This window comes from Anabrus simplex, chromosome 1 (genome assembly GCF_040414725.1).
Source record: "Anabrus simplex isolate iqAnaSimp1 chromosome 1, ASM4041472v1, whole genome shotgun sequence".
Lineage (NCBI taxonomy): Eukaryota > Metazoa > Arthropoda > Insecta > Orthoptera > Tettigoniidae > Anabrus > Anabrus simplex.
In genome coordinates, this window is record NC_090265.1 from 956034021 (window position 1) to 956059422 (window position 25402).

General features: G+C 38.1%; 1 protein-coding gene across 3 annotated transcripts in view; it reads right to left on the reverse strand.

Moving 5' to 3' along the window:
• Hat1 (histone acetyltransferase 1) overlaps positions 1 to 25402 on the reverse strand; it is a 141210-nt gene that overhangs the window by 16774 nt on the left and 99034 nt on the right. For all 3 annotated transcript variants that reach the window (XM_067148864.2, XM_067148862.2, XM_067148865.2), the window contains exon 7: positions 16564 to 16775. In XM_067148864.2, coding sequence (XP_067004965.1) covers positions 16564 to 16775 — 212 coding nt within the window. The remainder of the gene's footprint in view (positions 1 to 16563; positions 16776 to 25402) is intronic.

The following is a 25402-nucleotide window of genomic DNA, read 5'->3' on the forward strand; positions in this document are numbered from 1 at the left end:
TTTACAATGGAAACAAGGTATGGGGACCTCACAATGTTGCTTCATGGATAACGCTGAGACATACAATTTTAAAAATTGCATGTACAGTAATTTACTTCGATATCCATATACAATGTAAATTGCAACATGGCGGTAAATGGTGATCTAGTTTTTTTCTCCGAGTGAAATGTTCGATAGTAATATGTGTGTGATGTGCAATGGAACTAAACATGGAAGTAATGATAGTCTTAATGCCTGTTATGCATGTGTATTTAAGAATATGTTTGGTAGTGAAGTTAGATTCACAACTAAGACTTAGTTTCCACCTAGTCGATACAATGATTGCGTAAGGCAACTTAATGGTTAAAAGTGGTACATGTTTCGTATATTATCAACATCTTCAGCCACATAACACTGTTTAGATGAAAAATACATAAATTGACAAAGTAATGCTTTAGAGGAAGTGTCCTTAAAATTAACTTCGGACTCATCGTATTTGAGGTTCAGGATAAGATCTCTGGAACTTGAACCAACATCTAAAGATGAAATAATCAAAATGTTATCCACTGATCTACAAGATGCTCTACTCGAGTAGAAGAACCTAAAAGAAAATAATTTTGAAATGCCAAGACAATGAGAAAATGACTTTGAAGGGGTTAAGTCGACGAATTTTATAATGTTATTTGCTTTACATCCCACTAACTACTCTAAGGTTTTTGGAGACGCCAAGGTGCCGGAATTTTGTCCCGCAGGAGTTCTTTTACGAGCTAGTAAATCTACCGACACGAGCCTGACACATTTGAGCACCTTCAAATGCCACCGGACTGAGCCAGGATCGAACCTGCCAGGGTGGGGCCAGAAGACCACCGCCTCAACTGTCTGAGCCACTCAGCTCGGCTTGATGAATTTTAGGCATACCTGGAAACATGTTGCATTTAAATATACTGTAAGTAATAATTTAGTGGCAAAACAATTTTCAAGTGTTAGAATCAAATGATTCAAGAGGTAAAGATAGAATGTGACTCAGCCGCAGTGTCAAAAAGACACAGAAAATCCCTTCATCAACCGGAACAGAAACACGCCCCTTACAGTAATAGTGGGGGACTCGATGATAAGAAATGTTGGATCCGAAGTTGAAGAGGGTATTGCATACTGCTATCCAGGCATACAAGTAGGTCAGCTTGCAGAACATGTGAACAATGATAGTACTGAAGAAAATCCTGATGTCTTGATTGTTCCTATTGGCACAAATCATCTTTACAATTTGTCAACACCTAGGGACATAATGGCCGAGACTGATAGACCTATTACTGCGATAAAACGGAGGTTTCCAGTGGCAAATCTTTGTCTCAGTGGCATTTTATATCGGCACGATGTTGATTATCATTATAGAGATGCTGTAAACTCTACTCCTGACTGGTTATGCCGTAAAGGAAATGTCCTTTTTTCAATGCTAATAGTTGGCTTAGAGGCAGTGATTTTGCAAAAGATGGGCTACACCTTAATAGAAAGGGAATCTCTAAGTTTGGCAAACTTTTCAACACAATATCTAGAAGAATGCTCCTGGGAAACTAATTAAGAAAATGAGAGGGGGCTGCAAATCCCAATGGCCAAAACTTAAGTGATACAGTAAATGATTTAGAAAGTATAACCTCTATCAGGAATGAAATACAACATGTAGGTAAGGAATCTGTTCTCAGAGATTAGATACACAATACAAAGAAAGCACCAAAGATATCAATAAAAAGGTTGGTAGAACACTTTATAGAGGATACTATCAAACTGTAAATGGATTTCTAAGCAAACTAACTGAACTTACAATTTCTTCATGTTTAGCCATCTACAACTTCATGATATTAACTGAAACAAATTTAAACGATAAAATTAGAGATAAGGAACTCGGACTCAAAATATATTCAATTTTCAGACGTGATAGGTCTTCTTTAACGAGTATGAAGGTATCCCATTGGGGTGTAATGATCTGTATTAGCAAGAGTTTTAAACCTACTCTGATACCATGCATTAGCACAGTTGAACAGCTATTTGTGTCCCTGACTTTTTATTTTTTTTTTAGCTAGGGGCTTTACGTCGCACCGACACAGATAGGTCTTATGGCGACGATGGGATAGGAAAGGCCTAGGAGTTGGAAGGAAGCGGCCGTGGCCTTAATTAAGGTACAGCCCCAGCATTTGCCTGGTGTGAAAATGGGAAACCACGGAAAACCATCTTCAGGGCTGCCGATAGTGGGATTCGAACCTACTATCTCCCGGATGCAAGCTCACAGCCGCGCGCCTCTACGCACACGGCCAACTCGCCCGGTCCCTGAGTTTTAACACTATAAAATCAATTATTGGTGCTGTATACATTCCACCCAGGTATCCTATCCAAAAATATTTCGAACATCGCATAGCTGTTGAAAAAATAAATTGTCAAATCTTGGCAACCATTTATTGCTCCTTGTTGGTGACTACAATCTACCACATCTCAATTGGATAGTAAATGAAGAAACATTTTCTGGCCTTGTGTCAGTAGGTAACCACACGGTACAGTCCAGTTTAGTTAGACTCATTATCTTATCTCTGTTTAAATCAGTTTAATAATATCGCAAATTTTCTGAATCACTTTCCTGATTTGGTTTTCAGTAACTCCAGTTCCACTGAAGTAAAATCTAGTAATGAAAGTATTGTTCACCTCGAAAAATACCACCCAGAGATTTCTTCACCTATAAATGAGCTACCTGTTTACCTGCTGATAGTTTCTATTATGACTTTTTTAATGGTGAGTTTTTATTTTGACTTTTTAAATAGTGACTATAATGGACTAAATTATTACCTGTCACAGTTCATCTGGAAGGTGATTTTTCAGAGTGTATGAATTGATAAAGCAGGAGAAACCTTCTATTCAGTACATTATGAAATGGAATTTTACATCCCTGTACGGAATTTTAAGACTTCCAAATTCCCAAAGTGGTATAATCAAAAATTGAAGTCACTGATTTTATTGAAAAGAAGAAAGCACACAAGCAGTACAAAATATCAAGTCTCAATAGTGATTATCAGCATTTCTCAAAATTAAGAAATGAATGTAAGTCTGAATCCAAATCTTGCTATACAAACTGTCTCCAACTGTGAACTAAGCATTACTTCCAATCCACAGAAATTCTGGCAATATCTAAGTTCTAAAAGGTCATGTAATAATATTCCTTCAACAGTGCATCTTAATGAAGTTACAGCAGATACTGGAGAAAACATTGTGAATCTTTTGCTAAACACTTTTCATCTGCTTATTCTTCTTATCAGAATAGCAATACTGACATACTGATTATCCTTTCTCTGTCAATCTGTCAGTTATAAACATTAGTAAAACAGAAATTTACAACAAACTGATATCTCTGGAATTAAAGAAAACTGTAGGACCTGCTGGTGTTTCAACTTATCTGCTCATCTGTTTTATGTGAAGCACTCTTTAGCTGTTCATCTCATCATTAAACCAAGGTGTTTTCCCAGAGGAATGGAAGAAAGAATTTGTTAGTCCAGTTTTCAAAATGGTGATAAAACTGACATAAAACAATATAGACCAGTTACAATTTCTTCTCATAGTTCCAAAAATTTTGACTCCATAATTCCTGACAAGATCACGCCTCTCTTCAGAAACATCATTGATGAGCAATATGAATTCTTTTCAGGACGGTCAACCTGTAGCAATCTTTTATTCTATCAGTTCCTTTTGGATGCAGTAGAGAACCACTCTCAGGTGGACTGCATTTATACAGACTTCTCAAAAGCTTTTGACACTGTACTTTTACGGTGTTTGGAGACGCAGAGATGTTCGAATGTTTTACGTATTAGTAAATCTACTGATGAGGGGCTGACATATATGAGCATTTTCAAATAACACCGGACTGAGCAAGGATTGAACCTGCCTTGAGTTCAGAAAGCCAGCGCCTTAACCGTCTGAGCTACTCAAACGCAGATGGGGTATTTGAAGGTGCTCAACTACGACGTACACATGTCGATAGATTTACCGGCATGTAAGAGAACTTCCGCGGGACAAACTTTTGGCAACTCGGTAACTCTGAAAACCACGAAAGTTGTCAGTGGACGTAAAACCAAAACATTAGCAAGTTACTGGTATTATAGTATTCCTGTATTCATTTCTATACTTTTTTTTCTACAGGTGCTGGTGATCTTCCACAGGAAAATACTTGCCGCCAAAATTACATCTCACTTGTTAAAGCAGAATGTGAAGAGGAAGTGAAAGAAGCTGTGAGAAATAGAAATGAAATGAAATGAAATGAAATGGCATATGGCTTTTAGTGGCGGGAGTGTCCGAGGACAAGTTCAGCTTGCCAGATGCAGGTCTTTTGATTTGACGGGATCGAACCCGGGACCCCTGTCACCAAAGGCCAGGATGCTAACCATTTAGTCATGGAGCCGGAGCAACTACTAATCAGAAATGTGAAACACTTTTCATAATTCTGTTCCGTACACTTCCTGTATATGCCCTGCCTTCAAAGTTATACACTGCTTCAGTGAAAATTTTGCAGAATGTTGATTCGCAAGAGTGTTGTCAATCTATAAACAATGCAATTGTGAAGTGCTCTGCAGACTATAATGATGTCGGCATATCCTCTGAAAGTGTGTGTGTACTCTCAAAGGCTTAATTTCAGATGACTTGGTTCACGTGCAGTGTTGGGCCCAAGAACTAGACATCATAACCAAACCAAGCTTGTGCCCAGCTACTTCACCAGTCTCAATATGTGCGCAAGTATGACTAAGAAAGCATTTTAAAATACCCGGAAGCGCAAGCATAGATATTTGAAATTCCTTCGGGAGAAATACAATTGCAGTGAGAAGACGGTCAAACCTTTCCTGATGCTCGTATTAACCCGCTGGGGATCCTGGGTCGATTCAGCTGTCTATTTACAAGAATATCTCCGTGATCTGGTTGAATACTTTAAAGAGTTAGATGATGTCAGTGACGCCGTAAAATATTTCAAGGATCTAACCAGCAATTAGCAGAAGGCTACCTGTGCTAAGGAACATTGGACCTCTGTATCTCAGTTTGTAACAGTGCCAGAAGGATCACACTATCCAACTGCCAACAAACTCACCCCTAAACTAGACATTATAGTTGGAGGATTTGATTTAGTCAGAAAGTTATTTTTAGAAAATGAGACTACTGTTGCCCTAAAAAAAGCTTTCAGGAGAAAGGAAAGATAGAGAAGAGAGAAAATCAAGAATCTGGCGAGAAAATGCACAGAAAAGCTGAAAAAAAAATTTTTTTTAATAAAAAAATGATCGAACAGGATCCAGCTAGAAAAATATTTCAAGCCACTATGGCACAATTTTATCTTTCGAATATGCTCAGCAATGAAGTGAACTCAACTCTCATTGACAGTGTGAAGAGCATTCCTATTCTTGCTAGCATATCCACGAACAGTTTCTTCCAGGGCTATATGGCTCAAATCTTCAACTTATTGAACAGTTTACAAATTCAAGCCAACGGACTGACTAAAGTGATCCTATGTGGTCATAAAAGAAGAAGAATAAAGAACACATGGTTTATGAAGAGGAATAGCCATAAGATCAACCGATATAGTTGGGATAGACAGTATGGAACACTCGTCAATTTTATAACAGACCGAGAATGGGGAAGATACGTCATGAATACGAAAATAATCCCCAGTGAAAGTATGGAGGGTGATCAGAGATTATTGATTGTGGAATTAGAACAAGTAAAAATCCCTAAAATTGTATTGAAGAAGAAACCAAAGATCACGATTTGGGAATTGGAGGAGGAGGATAAAAGAATGCCATTCCAAGATTGTATAAAAAGGAAGTTGCCTAACACGGAATTACAAAGTGGAGAAGAAGAGTGGGACAATTTAAGACATTTGTGGGAGCAGCAATTGAGGTATGCAGGGAAACAAAAGCAAAGGTTAAGGGAAAGGAGACAAGGTGGTGGACAGACAAAATAAAAAAAGAAATAAAAGAAAGGAACAAGATGAAGAAAGAAATGGATAAGGAAAAGCAAAAAGTGTATCAGAGGGATGAGAATAAGATAGAAAGGTTACAAGTAGAATACGAAAGATTGAAACTACAAGTAAAGAGGAGTATCAAGGAAGAATCGAAGAAATGTTGGGGAGAGTTTACCAACAAAATCGAGCAAGATCGAGGAAATCAGAAACATTATACAGAGTAATAAAATCAATAAGAATCAAGGAAAAATCAAGACATTAGAGAGGGAAGATGGATCCACAGTACATGACAAAAAGGGTCTTCAGAAGGTGATGGCAAAGTATTTTGAAAAACTTTATGAGGATGACTACTTGGAAGAAGGAGATAGGAAAATGGAAATAAAAATAGAGAACCCAATAACATGGTTGGAACTTGAAAGGGCAGTGAAAGCAATGACCAAACGTAAAGCAAGTGGAAAAGACAAATTCAATGCTGATATGATTAAGGCAGCAGGAAGCATTGGACTACAATGGCTATACAGAGCCCTCAATGGCATATGGAAAGATGAAAGGATACCTGAAGATTGGCAATAAGGAAGCATTATACCACTGTTCAAGAAAGGACTGGTACGCGGGATGCAAGGTCGCATATTGGAGACATTTGTGACATCTGTTGGCTTTTTCCGGAAACATTTCTAATTGAAATCTGTTCTTGGTGTCTCAGAGTGTCACCAAAGTGCTCTGGTATGCTTCTTTGGCAAAGAGAATTGATTAAAATATAGATCGAGAAATCTGTATTTTGTTGACAAGATGGCTGAGAAGGAAACTTGAAACTTGGAAGGAAGTTGCTTGCTCGCGCGAAATGCTCAGTAATAGCTAAATTCAAAGCATATTTGATGTTTTAGGCTCTGATTTCAGCAGTGTTAGTGAGAAAGAAGTTATTAGTGATCCTGTGCATGAATGAACACGAAATATATCACCAGAGATCTTTCGCGTAGTAATATTGTACGACATGGAATGCCAAAACAACTTTCTCCCGCCCCTCAAGATCCGATTGCAACTGCCGGATTTGAACCTACGATCCTGGTACCTGGATGTGAACACTTTACAACTGATCCTCCGACTGAACCTTAATAATAATAATAATAATAATAATAATAATAATAATAATAATAATAATAATAATAATAATAATACACCTAGTGGGACATACATACAGCTGTAAGTTCGTACTTGGGATATAGGTTCAAATCTCATCATTCGCTCATGTCGTATTGGTTTCCTATTATTTCCTTATTGTAAAATCAGGCAAATGTTAGAATCGTGTTGTATAATTAAGGCCATAACACACACTAAAGAACTTCCCGAGGTGAGATAAGTTAATGAAAAATTTAAGATTTCAAAGGGATTTTTTGTGTGTTATATTTCTGTATTGTTCTGTTTTTTGTCATGAGCAATAGTGCGGAATTTCTCAATAATATAAATCAGGTCCCGTAATAATACGCGCAGTCAATCACTCACTTACTGTGTTAACCGAAAGCTTGCCATTTGCTTTATGTCGCACCGACACAGATATGTCTTACAGAGACGATGGGAAAGGAAAGGCCTAGGAATTGGAAGGAAGCGGCCGTGGCCTTAATTAAGGTACAGCCCCGGCATTTGCATGGTGTGAAAATGGGAAACCACGGAAAACCATCTTCAGGGCTGCCGACAGTGGGGCTCGAACCCACTGGATACTGGCCGCATTTAAGCGATTGCAGCTATCGAGCTCGGTACCGAAAGCTTGCAACACCCGGGTTGCATACTAAAAAGTTGGCAGATTCCTGGCAATGTCAGAGCAAAGGGCGGGTGGGAGCATATGGGTTAAGTAAAGGTACATTTTATCATCAAGTCAGAGAGCTTTCATGGGATGATGAAGTGCCCACGAGAATGAAATTAACATTATATAAACAGTACTTCATACCATTGTAACATACGGACTAGAAACACTGGTAATAATAAAGAGACAAGATAGTAAGATCCAAGCAGTAGAAATAAAATTTTTAAGAACATCGGTTAAAAAGACGAGAAGAGAGAGAATTCAAAATATTAAAATCAGAGAAGAGCTAAATATAGAACTGTTAATACAGATCATACAGAAAGCAAGGCAGATGGTTCGGACATGTAAAAAGAATGGGAAAGGAATGGGTAGCAAGAAGGGAATTAGAAACAGAAGTTAAGGGAAAGAGACCAGTTGGAAGACCGAGAAGAAGGTGGATGGATCAGATCTGGAAGGACATTAGAGAAGCTGGATTGGATGTGGGGGAGGTAATGGAGCAGGAAAAGTGGTGGGACAGAAAGTTGAGGAGGCTTGTTAACCACACCCGGGTGACTGGAGTGGGACATTGATGATGATGATGATGATGATGATGATGAATTCCACCTTCACTAGCACCATCTCTTAGAGAATTATCAGAGTTCTCTAGTGCGGATGTTGTTAATGCTAATAACAATTCAAAGAAAAACGATACATTTATGGAAAAACTGATATATTATGCGATAAATTGAATCAAAATTTCAGTATTGATAAATCGAAAGGAAAATATTGGTATTTCGCAAAAACCGATATACCGTTCCCATCCCTAGTTTAGCTGAGTGAGTGTGTGTATGTGGTATACGTCTCTAAACAAAACCAATATTACAATCATGAAAGACAACGTGCACCGACGAATTAAACCTTTAGTATTAGTTTTAATGTTAGAACTTCTTTTCAATTGCACAAGGGAACTCTCATCATATTATTGTCACTGTAAAAAAGAAAATTGTTTAGTGCTGAAAGTTGGTTAGAAAGATTATACCAGTGTATCATGCAGTATAGTGATATATGCAGAATTGTAGGAAAACAATAGGAACATTAAGGGGAGAGATTCATTTTGAGCTTGACCCTGGTTTAAAGAAATGAGACATTTTGGTTTGTTTTATTTTTCTAGCATGAAGTGTATACATCTCATTTTGCAACTAAAAGCTTAGTTGTTACTGTTATGTTCACTGTCAATGCATTTATTAGTAATGCTGCAAACCTGATATATTAAAATAACCACAAGTACAAATTACACTGTTAACTTATATCTCTGAAATAACATATCTTTAATCTTATTCCTGAAAAGAGAAAAAAATTATTCCAATTAAGACAGTTTATCTAAACCTGATCTGTAAGTACATCACCTTAGACCGTTCTTTAACACATAAAAAACACCTGGAAAATACAAGTCAGAAACTTAAGTCAAGAAACATCATGAAGAAACTAGCTGGCATGGGGAGCTGATGCATCAACACTACGCACTACTGCCCTCACCATGGTTTATCCAGTGGCTGAATATTGTGCCCCAGTGTGGCAATGTAGCGCTCATACTAGGAAGATCGACGTCCATTTGAACGAATGTACAAGAACCATAACAGGCACACTAAAATCCACCCCAATCCCGTGGCTACATACTATCAGTAACCTCCGGAATTGAGACAACAGGAAGCAACTATACGCGAGTGGAAAATATTACACCATCCTGATCATCCACAGAATCTCCCAATCCATGAGGTCCTTACTGACCTACCTCCTACTAGTCTTAAATCAAGGAACCCAATATGGCATGACGTAACTGGCTTCAATGTCCAGGAAAAAATGGCGTCAAAGCTGGAGCTCTGCATGTGTGAAACACCGAGGCATCCAAGACCCCACAACTGAACTCCCAGGATTTCACCTGAAGACACACCAATGGTCTGAACTCAACCGTTTAAGAACAGGCCACGCTGGATGTAATGCCATGTTACATAAGTGGGGACTTCAAGAATCCCCTGCCTGTGATTGCGGAGCCCCTTTCCAGTCAGTGCAGCACATTATTGAGGAGTGCCCTCTGAGGAAGTATGGTGGACTAGCCCAAGATGTCATCAGTGCGACACCCCCCTTCTTAAAATGGCTACAGAAACTGGACATTTGTAAATGTGAACGCTACCAACATTCTTGTCCTTGTATATAGTGTAAATTTTCTTTTTTCTTTTGTATACTTGCCATGCGATAAATAAATAAGCTATACAGTATGTAAAATCTGCTCTTCACCTTGATACACTGTATGTGAAACTCAGGATCAATTGTATAGTCTTATTATCCCACAATGTGTTCCCATGCTCCAGAGGTTTGTGTCACAAAAACTGTAGCTCACAGCATGCACACTACAAAACAATATATTCCTGTCTTCAATTTCAGGCAAATGGGCATCTCTATCCAGTTATCCCTAATGTTTGGACTAATTAGTGAAGCACGGTGACACATTTACAAAAAATGTGATTAATCTATTCCCCCATTATGGATAACAAATCGTCATCAAGTAGAAATTGCCAACCGCACATTAATGCAAATTATTTTGATCAAACATGTCTTGTATGTTTGCTTTTTTTTAATATATATATATATATATTTTTTTTTTTTGCTTTACGTCGCACCGACACAGATAGGTCTTACAGCGACAATGGGACAGGGAAGGGCTAGGAGTGGAAAGGAAGCGGCCGTGGCCTTAATTAAGGTACAGCCCCAGCATTTGCCTGGTGTGAAAATGGGAAACCACAAAAAACCATCTTCAGGGCTGCCGACAGTGGGGTTCGAACCTACTATCTCCCGAATACTGGATACTGGCCGCACTTAAGCGACTGCAGCTATCGAGCTCGGTCTTGTATGTTAGTGAATGTTTTGGAAAAAATACTTTTTTTTGAAATAGTAATAAAATGTATTTGTACCTTAACATTCCATGTCGAGTTTGCCTTGAAACAGGGATTGAAGTACAAGGGTACATTTCTGCACGCAGAGCATATTGTTCTTACACCTTTACTAAATCCTTTTTTTTCTGACGCAACACACACTGCGAATGGAATCTTTCAGATGAAATGTCTCTCTTTTAGCCTAAATGGCAAGGGCTTCGTTGATATTTTTACCCATGTGGATGGGGTGTGGCACATAATGCTGTTATGTCAGGCCGTGTGCCATTGCACGGTGGAAATTGAGAAGTGCCATTCTTTTCTTCACATTTAGGGCTCTCCAAATGACCAGGGTGTTGTAAATAGCTATATCCAACATGTAAAGGAACAATTACTTACACCACTTCAGTTAGTCTTATGTGTGTTAGAACATCCACCATTCCATCAGTGCAGGGTCTCTCAGGGTGCATGCGCTACTGCACTGCATGGCACAAGGTGCACTAGGTTAACCTGAGTTCAAACCCCCATTCCTCTTTTCCTACATCTGTCTCACACGTTCAGCCTGTCACCGCCTTCCTCACCTTCTTGTGATACAATTCCTTTAGTTTTGTCAATCACCACCTTTTCAATACAATAAAAATATAGTACAAACTTACATATTTATTATGATGTTTATATGGTACATGTTTCGCTCCTTTTCGTGAGCATCATCAGCCAAACTATCATTAATCTAAGATTGTATAAGATCATAAAACAATTCTTTTGGTTCAAGATTGTTCCTATAAAACTAATTGATAATCTTATAACATTTTAAAAGTCACACAACAATAAAAATATGTCTTAAGCTAACACTTTTTTTGTCTAAAATCTTCTTCAGTCTAACATTTTATTGCCGAAACTCATCTGTGTGAACATCTTTTAGAATTGTTTAAAAAATAAGAATAAAATAAAAAACAATACGCCGCCTACCTTAACTTCCCCTTCCCCCTCCCCGCCAAAACGCAAACTCATCCACACTCGCTCATACAACACAAGAAGTGCAAACAGAACAACAAGTAGTTCTCAAGAGGCTAGGAGTAAAAGCAAACAATTACGCAGTAGAAAGGAAAGTAAGTGACAATTCTTCCAATAAGATGTTATACAGAAATACAATCAAAACCATAAACATATAATTTTTATCTTTCATTACAGATATACCAACGAGCCATTATGGAACGTTCAGGAACATTTTAAATCCAATATCACATCAGAAAGTGTTTCATCAACAAGTTTGTTCACGAACAATTTTACCCCATTGATAATATAAATTAATACCAATACATTTTATAAATGTTACTCCAGCAACAAGAACAAGTCTATCGACCATAATGACAATTATTAACTGCAGAAAATATTCAATACAGTTATGAAGTTTTAATGACAATTATACAAGTTAAGCAACAGGAATCAACTCAACTAGCCAGATCTCAAAAGTTTATTTTATTCTTATTTTTTAAACAATTCTAAAAGATGTTCACCCAGATGAGTTTCGGCAATAAAATGTTAGACTGAAGAAGATTATAGACAAAAAAGTCTTAGCTTAAGACATATTTTTATTGTTGTGTGACTTAAAATGTTATAAGATTATCAATTAGTTTTATAGGAACAATCTTGAACCAAAAGAATTGTTTTATGATCTTATACAATCTTAGATTAATGATATTGGCTGATGATGCTCACGAAAAGGAGCGAAACATGTACCATATAAACATCATAACAAATATGTAAGTTTGTACTATATTTTTATTGTATTGAAAAGGTGGCAATTGACAAAACTAAAGGAATTGTATCACAAGTAGATCTTCAATACGGACAAGGAAAATGAAGTTTATAACCTGCAATTCCTCACCTTCTCCGCTGTTTCTCCCCTTACTGCAAGATGTTTATGAGCGGTGAGTAGACAGAGACAGACAGTCAGTTGTATGGCACAAGGTTACCGGTGTTAAAAATCTCTTCCTTCAATCTGGTTTCTTATCTTCCCTAGCTCTTTTTTTCTTTTTCTTTGCAATTATACCAGTAATGTCTGGAACAAGAGATTGACTGATAGCAATTCTGAGAGCGTTCTTTAAATTACAATCAGAAATACTCACACGCAGTCTAGTTTTCGTACAAGTCAAAACAGAAGGAAAAATTTTCACATACGCATGTGGAACCAACCACAGAAATAATCCTAGCTGCTTCTCGATGCAGCTTAGTAAAATATTCCTTTAACAAATTCTGGTAGAATTCTAGCAAAGTCTTTGCACTGAAAAATAGATCATCAAAATGATCAAGTAATTATTGTCCTTCAAATTAAGAATTTGGCTTTATCTTCACGACTGACAAAAAACAAGTATGAAAGTTCCCAGTTCGATTAAACTGGACTTTCGGAAGTCTTCGCTTTCTTCAAAACAGTTTGCTCCATTCATTATTATGTTGTCTTGTGCTTACCTATTTCGCTGATAAACAAGCCGTCTATCATCGAACACTTCATCGCTCTCAGCGCACTACACCATCCGAGTCAAGCCGAGTTGAGTCGAGTCGGACCGATGCACAGTGCACAGAGCCTCTGCGCCTCCGTTTGCATGCGTGAGGTTTTGGGCATGTGAGAGGCTCTGCATTAGTGCATCTATGAAGTTTTATGTTCGGGCCATTGTTGCCTGCGCTTACACATCTGACTCCTCCCTTGACCCTGCAGGAACATACTTAGGGCCGGTTTCATCAAACTCCGTTAAGGATTTAACATCACGTTAAACTGCTTTAACGATATAGTTAACAGAATGTCAGTTTCATCAACCTTCGGTAACGTTAATGTGCTGTTAAACTCTCTCTCTTAATTTAACAAAGCACTCTTGTCCCACTAGGCTGCTTAACGTCGTGTTAAAATAAAAATGGCTGGAAGAGATTTTGTGTTTGATGCTCAGGTGTTCTATAGATTGCCTTCAAAATGCTGAGAGACAGGAAGTTTCACGGAGAAGAAATGATGTAGTTGAACTAACAGAAATGCAGTTTTTGGAGCGATATAGGTTATCTAAACCCGTCGCAAGGAAAGTACATGAAAAGATAGAAGAGAGGTCAGAATACCGTAGGCCTACAGTACGAAATTCACCTGTTTCCAATGCAGCAATTGCTGATAACACAGACATTATGCAACAGGGTCATTCAGATCATTACGGAAGATATCAGTATGGTAAATTGTAGAAGAGAGATCGGTAGGCCTACTTAAACTAGTATTCCATTAACTTAATCATATGTAAGAAACATCGAGCTGAAATATAAATTCAAAGGAAGGGAAAGCATAAACAAATGCAGCTTACACCATGTGTAACATGGTAGGCCTAATTTCTAATATGATTTTGCTACTGTAGTTTTTAATATGTCCAGTTAATATAATTCAGCTTAAAAACTTCGGAGTAGTAATACAAAAGAGATATCTCACACAAAAACAAGAATGCATTATTTAATAGAAGAGAAATAGGTATTATATTACACCAAGTATAACCTGGTAGGCCTAATTTCTAATATGATTGTGGTGCTGCTGTTATTAATGATGAGTCCAGCTAATGAAATTCTGCTTAAAAACCTCTGAATGGTAATGTACAAAATATCTCACACAATAACAAGAATGCTTTAAAACCAAACAGGAATTATATTAATATTCCATTAACTTATTAACATGTAACAAACATTACATTTTGTATTGAAATATAAATTCAAAGGAAGGGGGATCATAATCTCATGTAGCCTTCACCTGGTAATCCTAATTTCTAATATGATTGTGCTACTGTAGTTATTAATGATGAGTCCAGTTAATAAAATTCTGATAATGTGATATTCTGCATCGCAAGTCGTCATTACGAAGAGGCTCAACTTCGACGCCAATTAATGCAATAATCTTTGAAGTCATCAGTTTAAATGCTAGAATAAATATACCACTTCCGGTCTCGGACCACTCCAAATCGTTCTTTGAATAATGTTTTATTTTTTATCCTTCTTACTTAGGTTGCCGTACAGATATTTGAAATGGAACCTCTTGTTCCACACAAAAAGAGAACAGAAGAAAGATGATGAATAACATTATGCCCAGCACCATTCAGAAGACTGAAATAATGTTAATGCTACACACTGCTGACTTGATCATTAACGGCAACACCACGTTAGTTAACGAGCTTGTTAGTGTGTTCTCTGAAGTGCGATTTCTATAACGCCACGTTAAAATCTTAACAAGGTGTTAACTAGCGCTCCGTTATCGGATTTTTAATAGTGGTTCATGAAACTGGTCCTTATTCATCTCCTTTGCTTTTTGCCACTTGAATTAACAGCTTCTCCAACACTGTTTCCTAAAAACCAAGTCACCAAAGCTGAAATCAATTTCACTGTCATCCAGTTTATCTTCAACAAAGGCTGACATAATTTCTGTGTCACTAATCATCACATCAAGTCTCAAACCGCTTGACACTCCTCTACTTGTTGAAGCCATAGTTACAAATGATCTGATCTAAATATTCAGAATTTGGAAGGTACATAGCTGCCAACTTTTAGAACTCAAAAATAGGAAGGTTTTTGTAATTATTGGATTTCATCACATATATTGCACCAAGGTCTAAGTGAAAACAGGACAGGGTAAAAGGCATACATATCTACAGGTACAATGTGAACTGACCATTAAATTTAAAATCTTAAACTTAAAAAAACAAAAATGGTTACAAGAATATGTACCTAATCACTCTCATTTATGACACATACATATGAATAATAACACAGTGTAACCTCCATATCTCAAACCTCCATTACTTGAATTATCAGTATCTCAAAGTAACTTAAATTTTCCATAAGCAAGTAAGAATTTATCCTTTATCCTAGGGAAAGAGTACTGACTGTACTGGAGGTTTTATTGGTCAAAAATAGGAAGAAATAAAAATAAATCGGAAAATTCGGAAGACGAGTTAAAAAACAAAGTTTCCAGGTAAATTGGAAGGGTTGGAAGGTACGGTACCTATATTACTTGTGTAATCTCATGTGCTTTTTATAAGTCTGTATCTTTATTACAGGATAATTCGTCAGACTGCATCTGTGTGCTTTCGTAATTAGTAACAAGATGCTAACCAGCATATCTACCAGAGCACAATTAAACGATATTGCTGACATTTAACTCTATATGGGTTTCTTTCATAATGCAAGTGAAAATGTCTGACCACATATAGATTGTACAGTGCGAAGACAAATTTTTAATTACTGTTGGCATTTTCTTGCTACTAATTTCGAAGAAAGAAAAAAACTGAGATAGAACTATAAATATAATACCTCAAATATTGATGGAATAAGTCAATTTTCTAAGTATGTAGAAGAAAGATTAACTATCACTGTAGTTTTAGTTTCATAAAAATATCACAAAAATGACCAAGACCAAACATATGGCACAACAGCCCCAAAAAGCCATGGCCTACCAAGTATCTGCTGCTCAGCCTGAAGGCCTGCAGATTACAAGGTGTCGTGTGGTCGGTACAACGAATCCTCTCGGCTGTTATTCTTGGCTTTCTAGACTGGGGCCGCCATTTCACCATCAGATGGTTACTCAATTGTAATCATGTAGGCTGAGTGGACCTTGAACCAGCCTTCACATCCATGTAAAAATCCCTGACCTGGCTGTGAATCGAACCCAGGGCCTCCAGGTAAAGCAGGTACGCTACCCCTACACCGTGAGGCAGGCTCACAAAAACAATCGAATGTATGAACTGTCTTCCAATTAAACGTGCTAAGGAAAATCCCAAGACCTATTGGGCAACGTGCTAGTGCCAGTGGAAGATTTTAAAAGCCTACAGTGAACGGGTTAATCAAAGAATTCAGAAAAGAATATCTAAGGAAAATCAACTGTACTGTACCTGTGATGTCAATAACATTGGGAGATGGAATGTAATACTGGTAAATAGCAGATAACAACTGGCAACCAAGTCCTCGACGCTGGAATGGTGGCAGAATAAGCATCTGTCCAATCCGAGGACGCATGTTTAATGGATATGCATAGTACTCGTAAACAGTGGCATATCCAGTAATGGCATATCGGTTCTCTCCATCACCTTTGTACTTCTCAAAGCTGCAAGAAAACATAGCATATTATTAGGTCAGACACAATCACATCACAAAAGGGCATTTCATTGTTGGCTTTAAGTTTCATACTCAAGAAATGAAACACAGGACTAGATGGTAAAGGCAGGTTTATAATAAACCTTCATAGGCAAGAAGTTTAAGGTAAAATAATAGTATTACAGTCTTACTAATAAAAAGTCCTTATACAGTTGTTTAACACTTGTACAGTTATACAGTGAATAAACCCTGTATAAGCGTTTTATATTTTTCTTACTAATAAACGTGGTATACGCATTGTATTACTATACAACATGTATACACTCGTCCCAAGGCATAGGAATCTCTTCCTGCATTTCAATGGCGTTTTTCGCACATTCACCGCCTTTATGATCGCTTCTGCTGGTTATCTATGAGCAAAACTTTGCGGAAAGTCGCGCAGTACCACGACATATCGAAAAGGCAGTGGCAACACGAAGTGAGAGCTGGAAATTGGCTTATAGTGATATCAACATTTCTTCAGCTTGCTTGTGCATGAACGCCAAAAAATAAATGGAAAAGCTTAAGAAAAGATCAACAGCTCCCAACTGGGATAGTACGGAAAACGCAAGCAATTGTAATTGAATCGGCGAGTTGAAAAGAATACGGTACACATTCCAAAATCCTTACTTTTCAGGAGAAAGGAAAAAACTGTTTTGTAGCTTAAAAGAGAGGTTTGATCAAAAAAGTTTCTATTGGGCATTTATACATCATATTTCTGCGTATTCAACTACAAAGTATGGAAATCATATTACGTACGGTTTTCAAGTTATACTACTTTTTATGTCGAGAAATATGTCCCTTTTTAGGGTACTCAAATTTGAGAAAGATCTTTGTAGAGGCAGATAATGTATAATAAACTCGCAATTTCAAATGTCTATTAAGCAGCAACACATTATCACACAAAAACACATTATTACACAAAAATACGCCCAACCATAATTTCCTTTATAGTCATTCATTGTCATTCCGTCTCTTTAAAGCGTTTTACTTTACGAAGATGTCTAGCCTCCATAACCCCTGAATGGTGTATGTCTTCTATGTTTAAAATACTGTGAAGATCATCAACGTTATCGTCCAATCTTTCAGTGTGTGTTCAATGTTATATGGATAAGTTGAATATTTCACCACGATTATATTACTGTAGACAATAAATACCATGAAAATAAACTGCTCACTCGTTTCTTTTTCCGCTACTCGCTGCTATACAGCGCTTATACAAGGGTCCTGGTCTGTATAAGCAATTCAATGAATAACTATAACAGATGTATACACAGGAGGCTTATACGCAGTTTATTAGTAACGAATTTCACATAAACGGTGTATAAACCTTGTATAAATGTTATACACCGTTTATTAGTAAGATGGTTAAAGTCTAGCTGGGATGAAACAATCATTTCACGTCAGTCTATATGTTGTATCTTTATTCTAGTAGAATGTGAATACAACTTATTTTCCACTGCCATACTGATTAACTCACAGCACAATAATATATGTACCCTGACAATGACAAAAAGGAACTTTACTCTGAGGCACATCACTCACTGTACCCCACAAAGCCTCCTACAAGCTGCACTAGTAATTTAAATACCATAATTTAACACACCACCTTCAATTTATATCACTAAACTCTTACTGTAATTCAAGTTAATCATTAATACCAAAGAACTTACAAAAAAGTGTGAACATTGCATTCAGCACCCCTAGCGGCAATGAAGTGACAGAATCAGATTGACTGCAGTCTACTATGGGTTGTGATAGTAAGTGAAGTTGCTCTTATCAGAATTTATCAACTTCAAAAATAATATGAAATTACCTCAGCATGGCTAGTACATGTGCGTGCAACGTATGGACATTGAATGATGTGAAAAATTAATCTAAATATTTTGGGGCCGATGACCTTCGATGTTACGCCCTTTAAAACAACAAGCATCATCATCATCAAATCTTATTTTCATTTTCCGAGAGACTAGAGTGAGTGTTTTCTTTATTTCTGACTAATACTGGACTGTATTAACCTATGTTTTACGCACTTATTTGTTTCTTCTGCCAGTCCTGTGGTCTAGGGGTACCGAGTGCCTGCTTGGATTCCTGGCCAGGTCAGGGATTTTTACCTGGACCTGAGGGTTGGTTTGAGTTCCACTTAATCTATGTGATTAAAACTGAGGAGTTATCTTACACTGAAGGGCAACCCCAGTCTAAAAATTTAAAAAAAAGAAAACAAGAATAACGGCTGAGGGGATTTGTCACACTGACCATGCATCACCTCATAAATTGCAGGCCTTTGGGCTAAGCAGAGGTCACTCGGTAAGCCCATCACTACTGTTGCACCATGGAGTTTGGGATTTGTTATTTGTTTCTTGTACTAGTTCATTCGGAGGTAAACACTGCGAGCATACATTCATGCTGCTGGAAGGGATATATTCACTATTGCATGACTCTGTGGTGGTTTGTAATATAATGTGTTGTATACAAATAGACATGTGCAAAGATGAACACAAACACCTAGTCCTCAAGCTAGAGGTATCAAAGTTAAAATCCCCAACGTTGCTGGGAATCAAATTCAGGGTGCTCTGTTCGGTCAACTTTACAACTTCCTATTTAATGAAAAAGCACAATCCTGAAAAATGCAGGTAATAGCACCATCAGTCTTCCACTTTTATTACTATGCTTTAACACAGCACTGTCCTGCCTTGTTCTAAGTAAATACTTATTCCACTACATTTAACATTTTTCTAAATGTCATAAATTTGATTTTAGTCCTCTATTTCATATGAGGGCCCTGGGAAGTAACCTAGGGAGAGTCTCTATGATCATTTTGAGACAAAAATAGGGGTGTGATGCAAATATACGAACTCGTCAAGAGAGTTCTCTTAGCCTCTCTCACCTCGATCCCCCAATTTCTAACCTACTTGTGGTGCCCCTGTTAAGCCGAACAACCCAGTGGAAAGCTGGGTAACCAACCCCAGCGGGAAACTAGGTCAGTGAGCCAATGGATTTGGGGGCAGTGGAAGGCAACAGGAAACCACCACTGTACTTTTCTCTCAACAATCCCATGATGGGTTTGCTGAATTCCAAATGTTCCGATCAAGTCTCCCAGTTGGATATCGGGGAGGGGGGCATGATTAAAAGAAGCCCCTATTTTAACCCGTCAAAGTAAATTCTCTACGAGTCGTTAGGACTGCAACATGGAACGTCCGTTGCGCCCTACAGCTAGGGAAATTTGCAATAATAGAGAAATGAGTTCATATGATGTGGATATCCTTGGCCTTAGTGAGACTCATTGGCAAGGATATGAACATTTTGTAACTCATGGAAGGAATACTGTATACTTTTCGGGAAGCGATGATATGAGTCAAAAGGGTGTTGCAATTTTTGTTCCTGAAAAACTGAACAACACTGTCCGAGGCTATGAAGCCATCAGTGATACAATCATTACCATCAAACTGAATGCTTCCCCTTGCAGGATTAATATTATCCAGGTCTATGCTCCCACACCTGCAGCATCAGATGCTGAAATAGCAGAGTTCTATGAACTATTACAACATACCATCAATCTGTTTACAAACAGGGAAATAGTAATAATCCAAGGTGACTTCAATGCTAAGACTGAGGACACTACTGGAGACAATGACATCAGTTCTGTGATTGGCCGTTGTGGCCTAGGCGAAAGGAATGAACAAAGAAAGCAGCTACTGGAGTTTTGTGTTGGCATTGACATGGTAGTTTGCAACACCCTCTTCCAGCATCACCCAAGGCTGTACACTTGGATATCGCCTGGTGATAGAATCAGGAATCAGATTGATTTCATCTTGGTGAGACAGCTTTGGAAGACATCTGTTCTAGATTGTAAGACCTTTCCTGAAGCAGAATGTGGCAGTGACCACAATCTGATGTCCATGAAAATACGGCTAAAACTAAAAGTCACCAAGGAGATAAGAGCAAGACAGTTTAGACTCACTAACCAGGAATCTCTTGCACGCTTGGGGCAACTTGTACGGCCAAACCTCCCAGATTTGCTAGTAAATGAAGAATAATCACCTTGTCAGATGTGGGTCAGAGTGGAAGAGATTGTCTCCTCATCTCTCCCAGAGCCAGCTTGGAGGACGCCAAGTATAAAACATCCCTGAATATCAAACAAGATTTTGCAACTCATTGAAGAAAGAAGTAAGTCTGAAGAAACATGGTATCCAATCCATTCAGGATGAAAATAGGTACAGGAGCCTGTGTAGAGAAATACAGCATAATTGCAGGGACAATGATAAATCACAATTCATCCACAGCGTTTGCAAGGAAACAGAATAAACCAGAACCAAAATCAAACAAAGGATCTCATCAACAAAATCAATAGCATTACTCGTCAATTTAAGCCACATACATGAGTTATAGAAGACTAGAATGGACGCCTAATTGGAGATAGAAAAGAAGTGCCAGACAGGTGGAAACAATACTGTGAAAAGCTGTACTCGGGAAGACATTATGATGTAGCAGTCCAGCAACCGGGATGGCCTTCTGTATTGGAACCTCCCATTCTACAAAGTGAAATTAAGAATGCCATTAACCATTTGGAAAAAAAATTCCCTGGACTGGATGGTATTTCTGGAGAGATGCTTAAGAAATGGGTGAACAAGGCTTGTACGTGATGCACTCATTGTGTAATAGAATATGGATGACGAGAGAATGGCCAAAAGATTGGACACACACTATTTCAATCCACTTGCACAAGAAAGTGTCAATCAGGAAGTGTTCCAACTATCGTACAATTGATCTGATATCTCATGCAAGTAAGATTTTATTGTACATCATTAACCAGCGCCTCAAATCTTACATAATGCCTCACATATCCAGCAAGCAGGATTTGTTGCAGGAAAAGGAACACGGGAACAGATTTTTAATATGAGACAAATAAATGAAAAATCTCATAAGTTCTGTGTTCTTGTGATAATATGCTTCCTTGACTACAAGAAAGCTTTTGATTGTGTTGTCTGGAATAAACTATGGCAGGTTCTTGGCAAATTTGGCATTCCACATCTGCTATCATTACTGAAAAGTCTGTATGGAAACAACATTGCAACCGTAAAGGTAGATGGAAACATTTCAGAATTTTTCAGTATTTCGGAGGGTGACCGACTGGGTTGCATATTATCACCTATTCTACATAACATCTATGCTGAATATGTGGTGAAGACCTCAATGACTGGATTGGAGGCATATCAATTGGTGAACTGATATGATGTTGGTTATTGTAGACATTATATTATATTATATTATATTATATTATATTATATTATATTATATTATATTATATTATATTATATTATATTATATTATATTATATTATATTATATTATATTGTAGATATTATTATATCATATCAGTTATTGTAGACGATTATTTAAACCAGAACAATTGTAATGACTATGTTTTCGCCCATATCATATGACATTCTTATTGTGATGTTTCAATTGCATATTGTAATTAGCAGCTGAAGATGACCTTCACAAGGTCGAAACCGGTACTGTAGAACAATGGTGTGTAAATATATGTATTGATTAGGTGGAAGCTTCTAAACTTCATATTTGTGAATATAATCAATACGGAGATGAATCTTATAGATTATGATATCAATTGGTGGACGAAAAATCAGTAACCTGCGCTTGGAGCAAAAAAAAATAAAAAAATATATATATAGCTCTTGGGGTACCTCACACTGACAAAAGAGGCACAAAGCTACCTATAGGCTGTGCCACATTAACCTCATGTAATTAAAATATACTATAATTCAACATGCCTCCTATGTATATCACTAAACTATTCAAGTTACACATGAATACCCATTCCACTATACTCGTGTTGAGTCATCAGTCCATAGACTCGTTTGATGCAGCTCTTCGTGCCAGCCTATCCTGTGCTAACCTTTTCATTTCTATGCAACTACTGCATCCTACATCTGCTCTAAACTGCTTGTAACCGAGCTCGATAGCTGCAGTCGTTCAAGTGCGGCCAGTATCCAGTAATCGGGAGATAGTGGGTTCGAGCCCCACTGTCGGCAGCCCTGAAGATGGTTTTCCGTGGTTTCCCATTTTCACAGCAGGCAAATGCCGGGGCTGTACCTTAATTAAGGCCACGGCCGCTCCCTTCCAATTCCTAGGCATTTCCTATCCCATCGTCGCCATAAGGCCTATCTGTGTCGGTGCGACATAAAGCAAATAGCAAAAAAACTGCTTGTAATATTCACATCTTGGTCTACCTCTACCGTTCCTACCGCCTACACTTTCCTAAAAACCAACTGAACAAGTCCTGGGTGTCTTAAGATGCTATTAAACTTAACATCTCTAAATTTCCCTCATTTAATTTTACCCAGTATAAAATATCTTTTAGTTGAGCTGGAAGTTACGAATATACAACAGCAACAGATTCCAATACATTAATATGATCCTACTAAATGAAATTCAAGACATAAAATCAATGTCGCTGGTAGGGAATGAAAACACCGATGGGACGCTACATTTGCTCGAAAATGCTCTATTGAGATTAGTGGGGGGGGGGGGGGAACGACACCAAAGAGAAAACTTAAACCTTGGCCTGATGAAGAATGCTACTCCAAGAAATATAACACTGGAAAAACTTGGAAGAATACTCAGACGAGAGGAGATTTTAAAACTTTCTAAGAATGAAACTACTTCAGTATGCTTGGGAAAAGAAGTCTGAGACAATACTAGCAGCAGAAATGACTCCTTATAAGATCTTGGAATGCAAAAGGATTCAAGTCACTGCCCGGACACTTGCGGAAGTATGGAAAGAACCTTTTTCCAAGATATTCCAGAGAACAAAAATGGCCAAAGAACGGAGTCTACCTACAACCCAGGACACAATCCTACAAAACTGTCTAAGTCTAATGCGCCCGCCAGGGATGTAAACAGCACAAAGCCTCAGGACCTGACAATCTCTAACAAAGTTCTGAAAGTGGCACTACCACGAAACTGTCAAAATTGGACTGCAATGTTCAGTGCATGAATTAAACGAAGGAAGATTGACTGATGTGACATTCACAGAAATGAGGGCTTTTCTTGGTGTGATACTCAACATGGGCATCAGTCTTAAATCATACATGAAGGATTATTCTGCTGAAGACTGGGTAGACAAATGCCCAAGTTATCAATTATGTGTTTTCCAGGGACCATTTTCAATCCATTTTTTAAATTCTTCACGTGTGCCCTCCTATACCAGAACCAGGGAAGATAAAATATGTAATGTATGGAAAGGGAAGCTTAGGGAGTATTAGGGTTACAGGCAATATTTTTATAGATGAAAGTATAGTGTAATTCAAAGGATGCTCATTTGTATTAATCCCCAAAATCCCAAGGTGGAACTGTGTATAATTGTACCCAAAACAGCATATGTATGCTCATTCATTCCATACTAAGGTTCTCCCACAACAAACGCACTAACACATCCAATTTGTCCATTCACAACAAGCATGGTGGTGACGGTGATTTTTGTTTTAAGAGGAAGTAAGAGGTAATCATCCTCTCTGAACAAATTAGTGGAAAAGAAATTTTAAATAAAAACTAAATTATTTATTCAACAAAGGAATTTGGAAAGACAGTACAAAGTAAAACAAAAAATTATTGAATTAGGCCGAAAAATTACTAACAAATCAAAAGGGAACCTGCATTCCCTGAGTAAGAGTACACTTGTAATTTATATACCCTTGATTAGTCCACTGTGCTTGGTTCGCCCGGAAGGACGTGGGTTCGAATCCCAGTCAGGAAGTCGTAAAAATTTAAGAAAAAGGATTTCCACTTCCAGAGGTGCATATGGCCCTGAGATTCACTCAGAATACACCAAAAATGAGTACCAGGTTAATTCCTGGGGGCAAAGGCAGCCAGGCGTACAGCTAACCTCTCTACCCCATCACGTGCCACGGTTAATAATGGTGGAAACCTTTACCTTCCACTCATCCAAAGGCCTTCATGACCTGTACAGAGGTGACTGGTATTTTTTTTTTAAAATTAGTCCACTGTTGCACATAAAGTGGACAACGAGATCAGCAGTAGTCGCGTCATCGGCTAGGATGCGTTCAAGTGTTTCCTGTAGGCCAAGGCTCCGTCTTAGGCAAGAGAGATCGGCATACTCTGTGAGGATGTGGGCCACGGTGAAGTCGGCACCACAAGAACACACTTTGGGGGGGGGGGTCTTCTCTCTTTACGAGATAAGAGTGCGTAGATCGTATGTGACCTATCCTCAGCCTACACAATACTACGGCCTCTCTCCGTGAAGGTCGGACAGAGGGCCGCCAAACAGTAATTGTCTTCTTAATTGATCTCAGCTTGTTGGGAGTTCGGATAGCTAGCCACTCCGATTCCCAGGATGCCAAGGTGATTCGACGTAGCCGAGAACAAATATCCTTAGCATGTACATTGACAGATCTTTGAGGTAAAAGTACTGCTTCCTTTGCTGCTTCATCCCCAAGTTCGTTTCCCGCAATCCCAACGTGGCTTGCTATTTGCTTTGCGTAGCACCGACACAGATAGGTCTTATGGCGACAATCAACGTGGCTTGGAAGCCACGCGAAAGTGATTCTGGTGCCAGCAT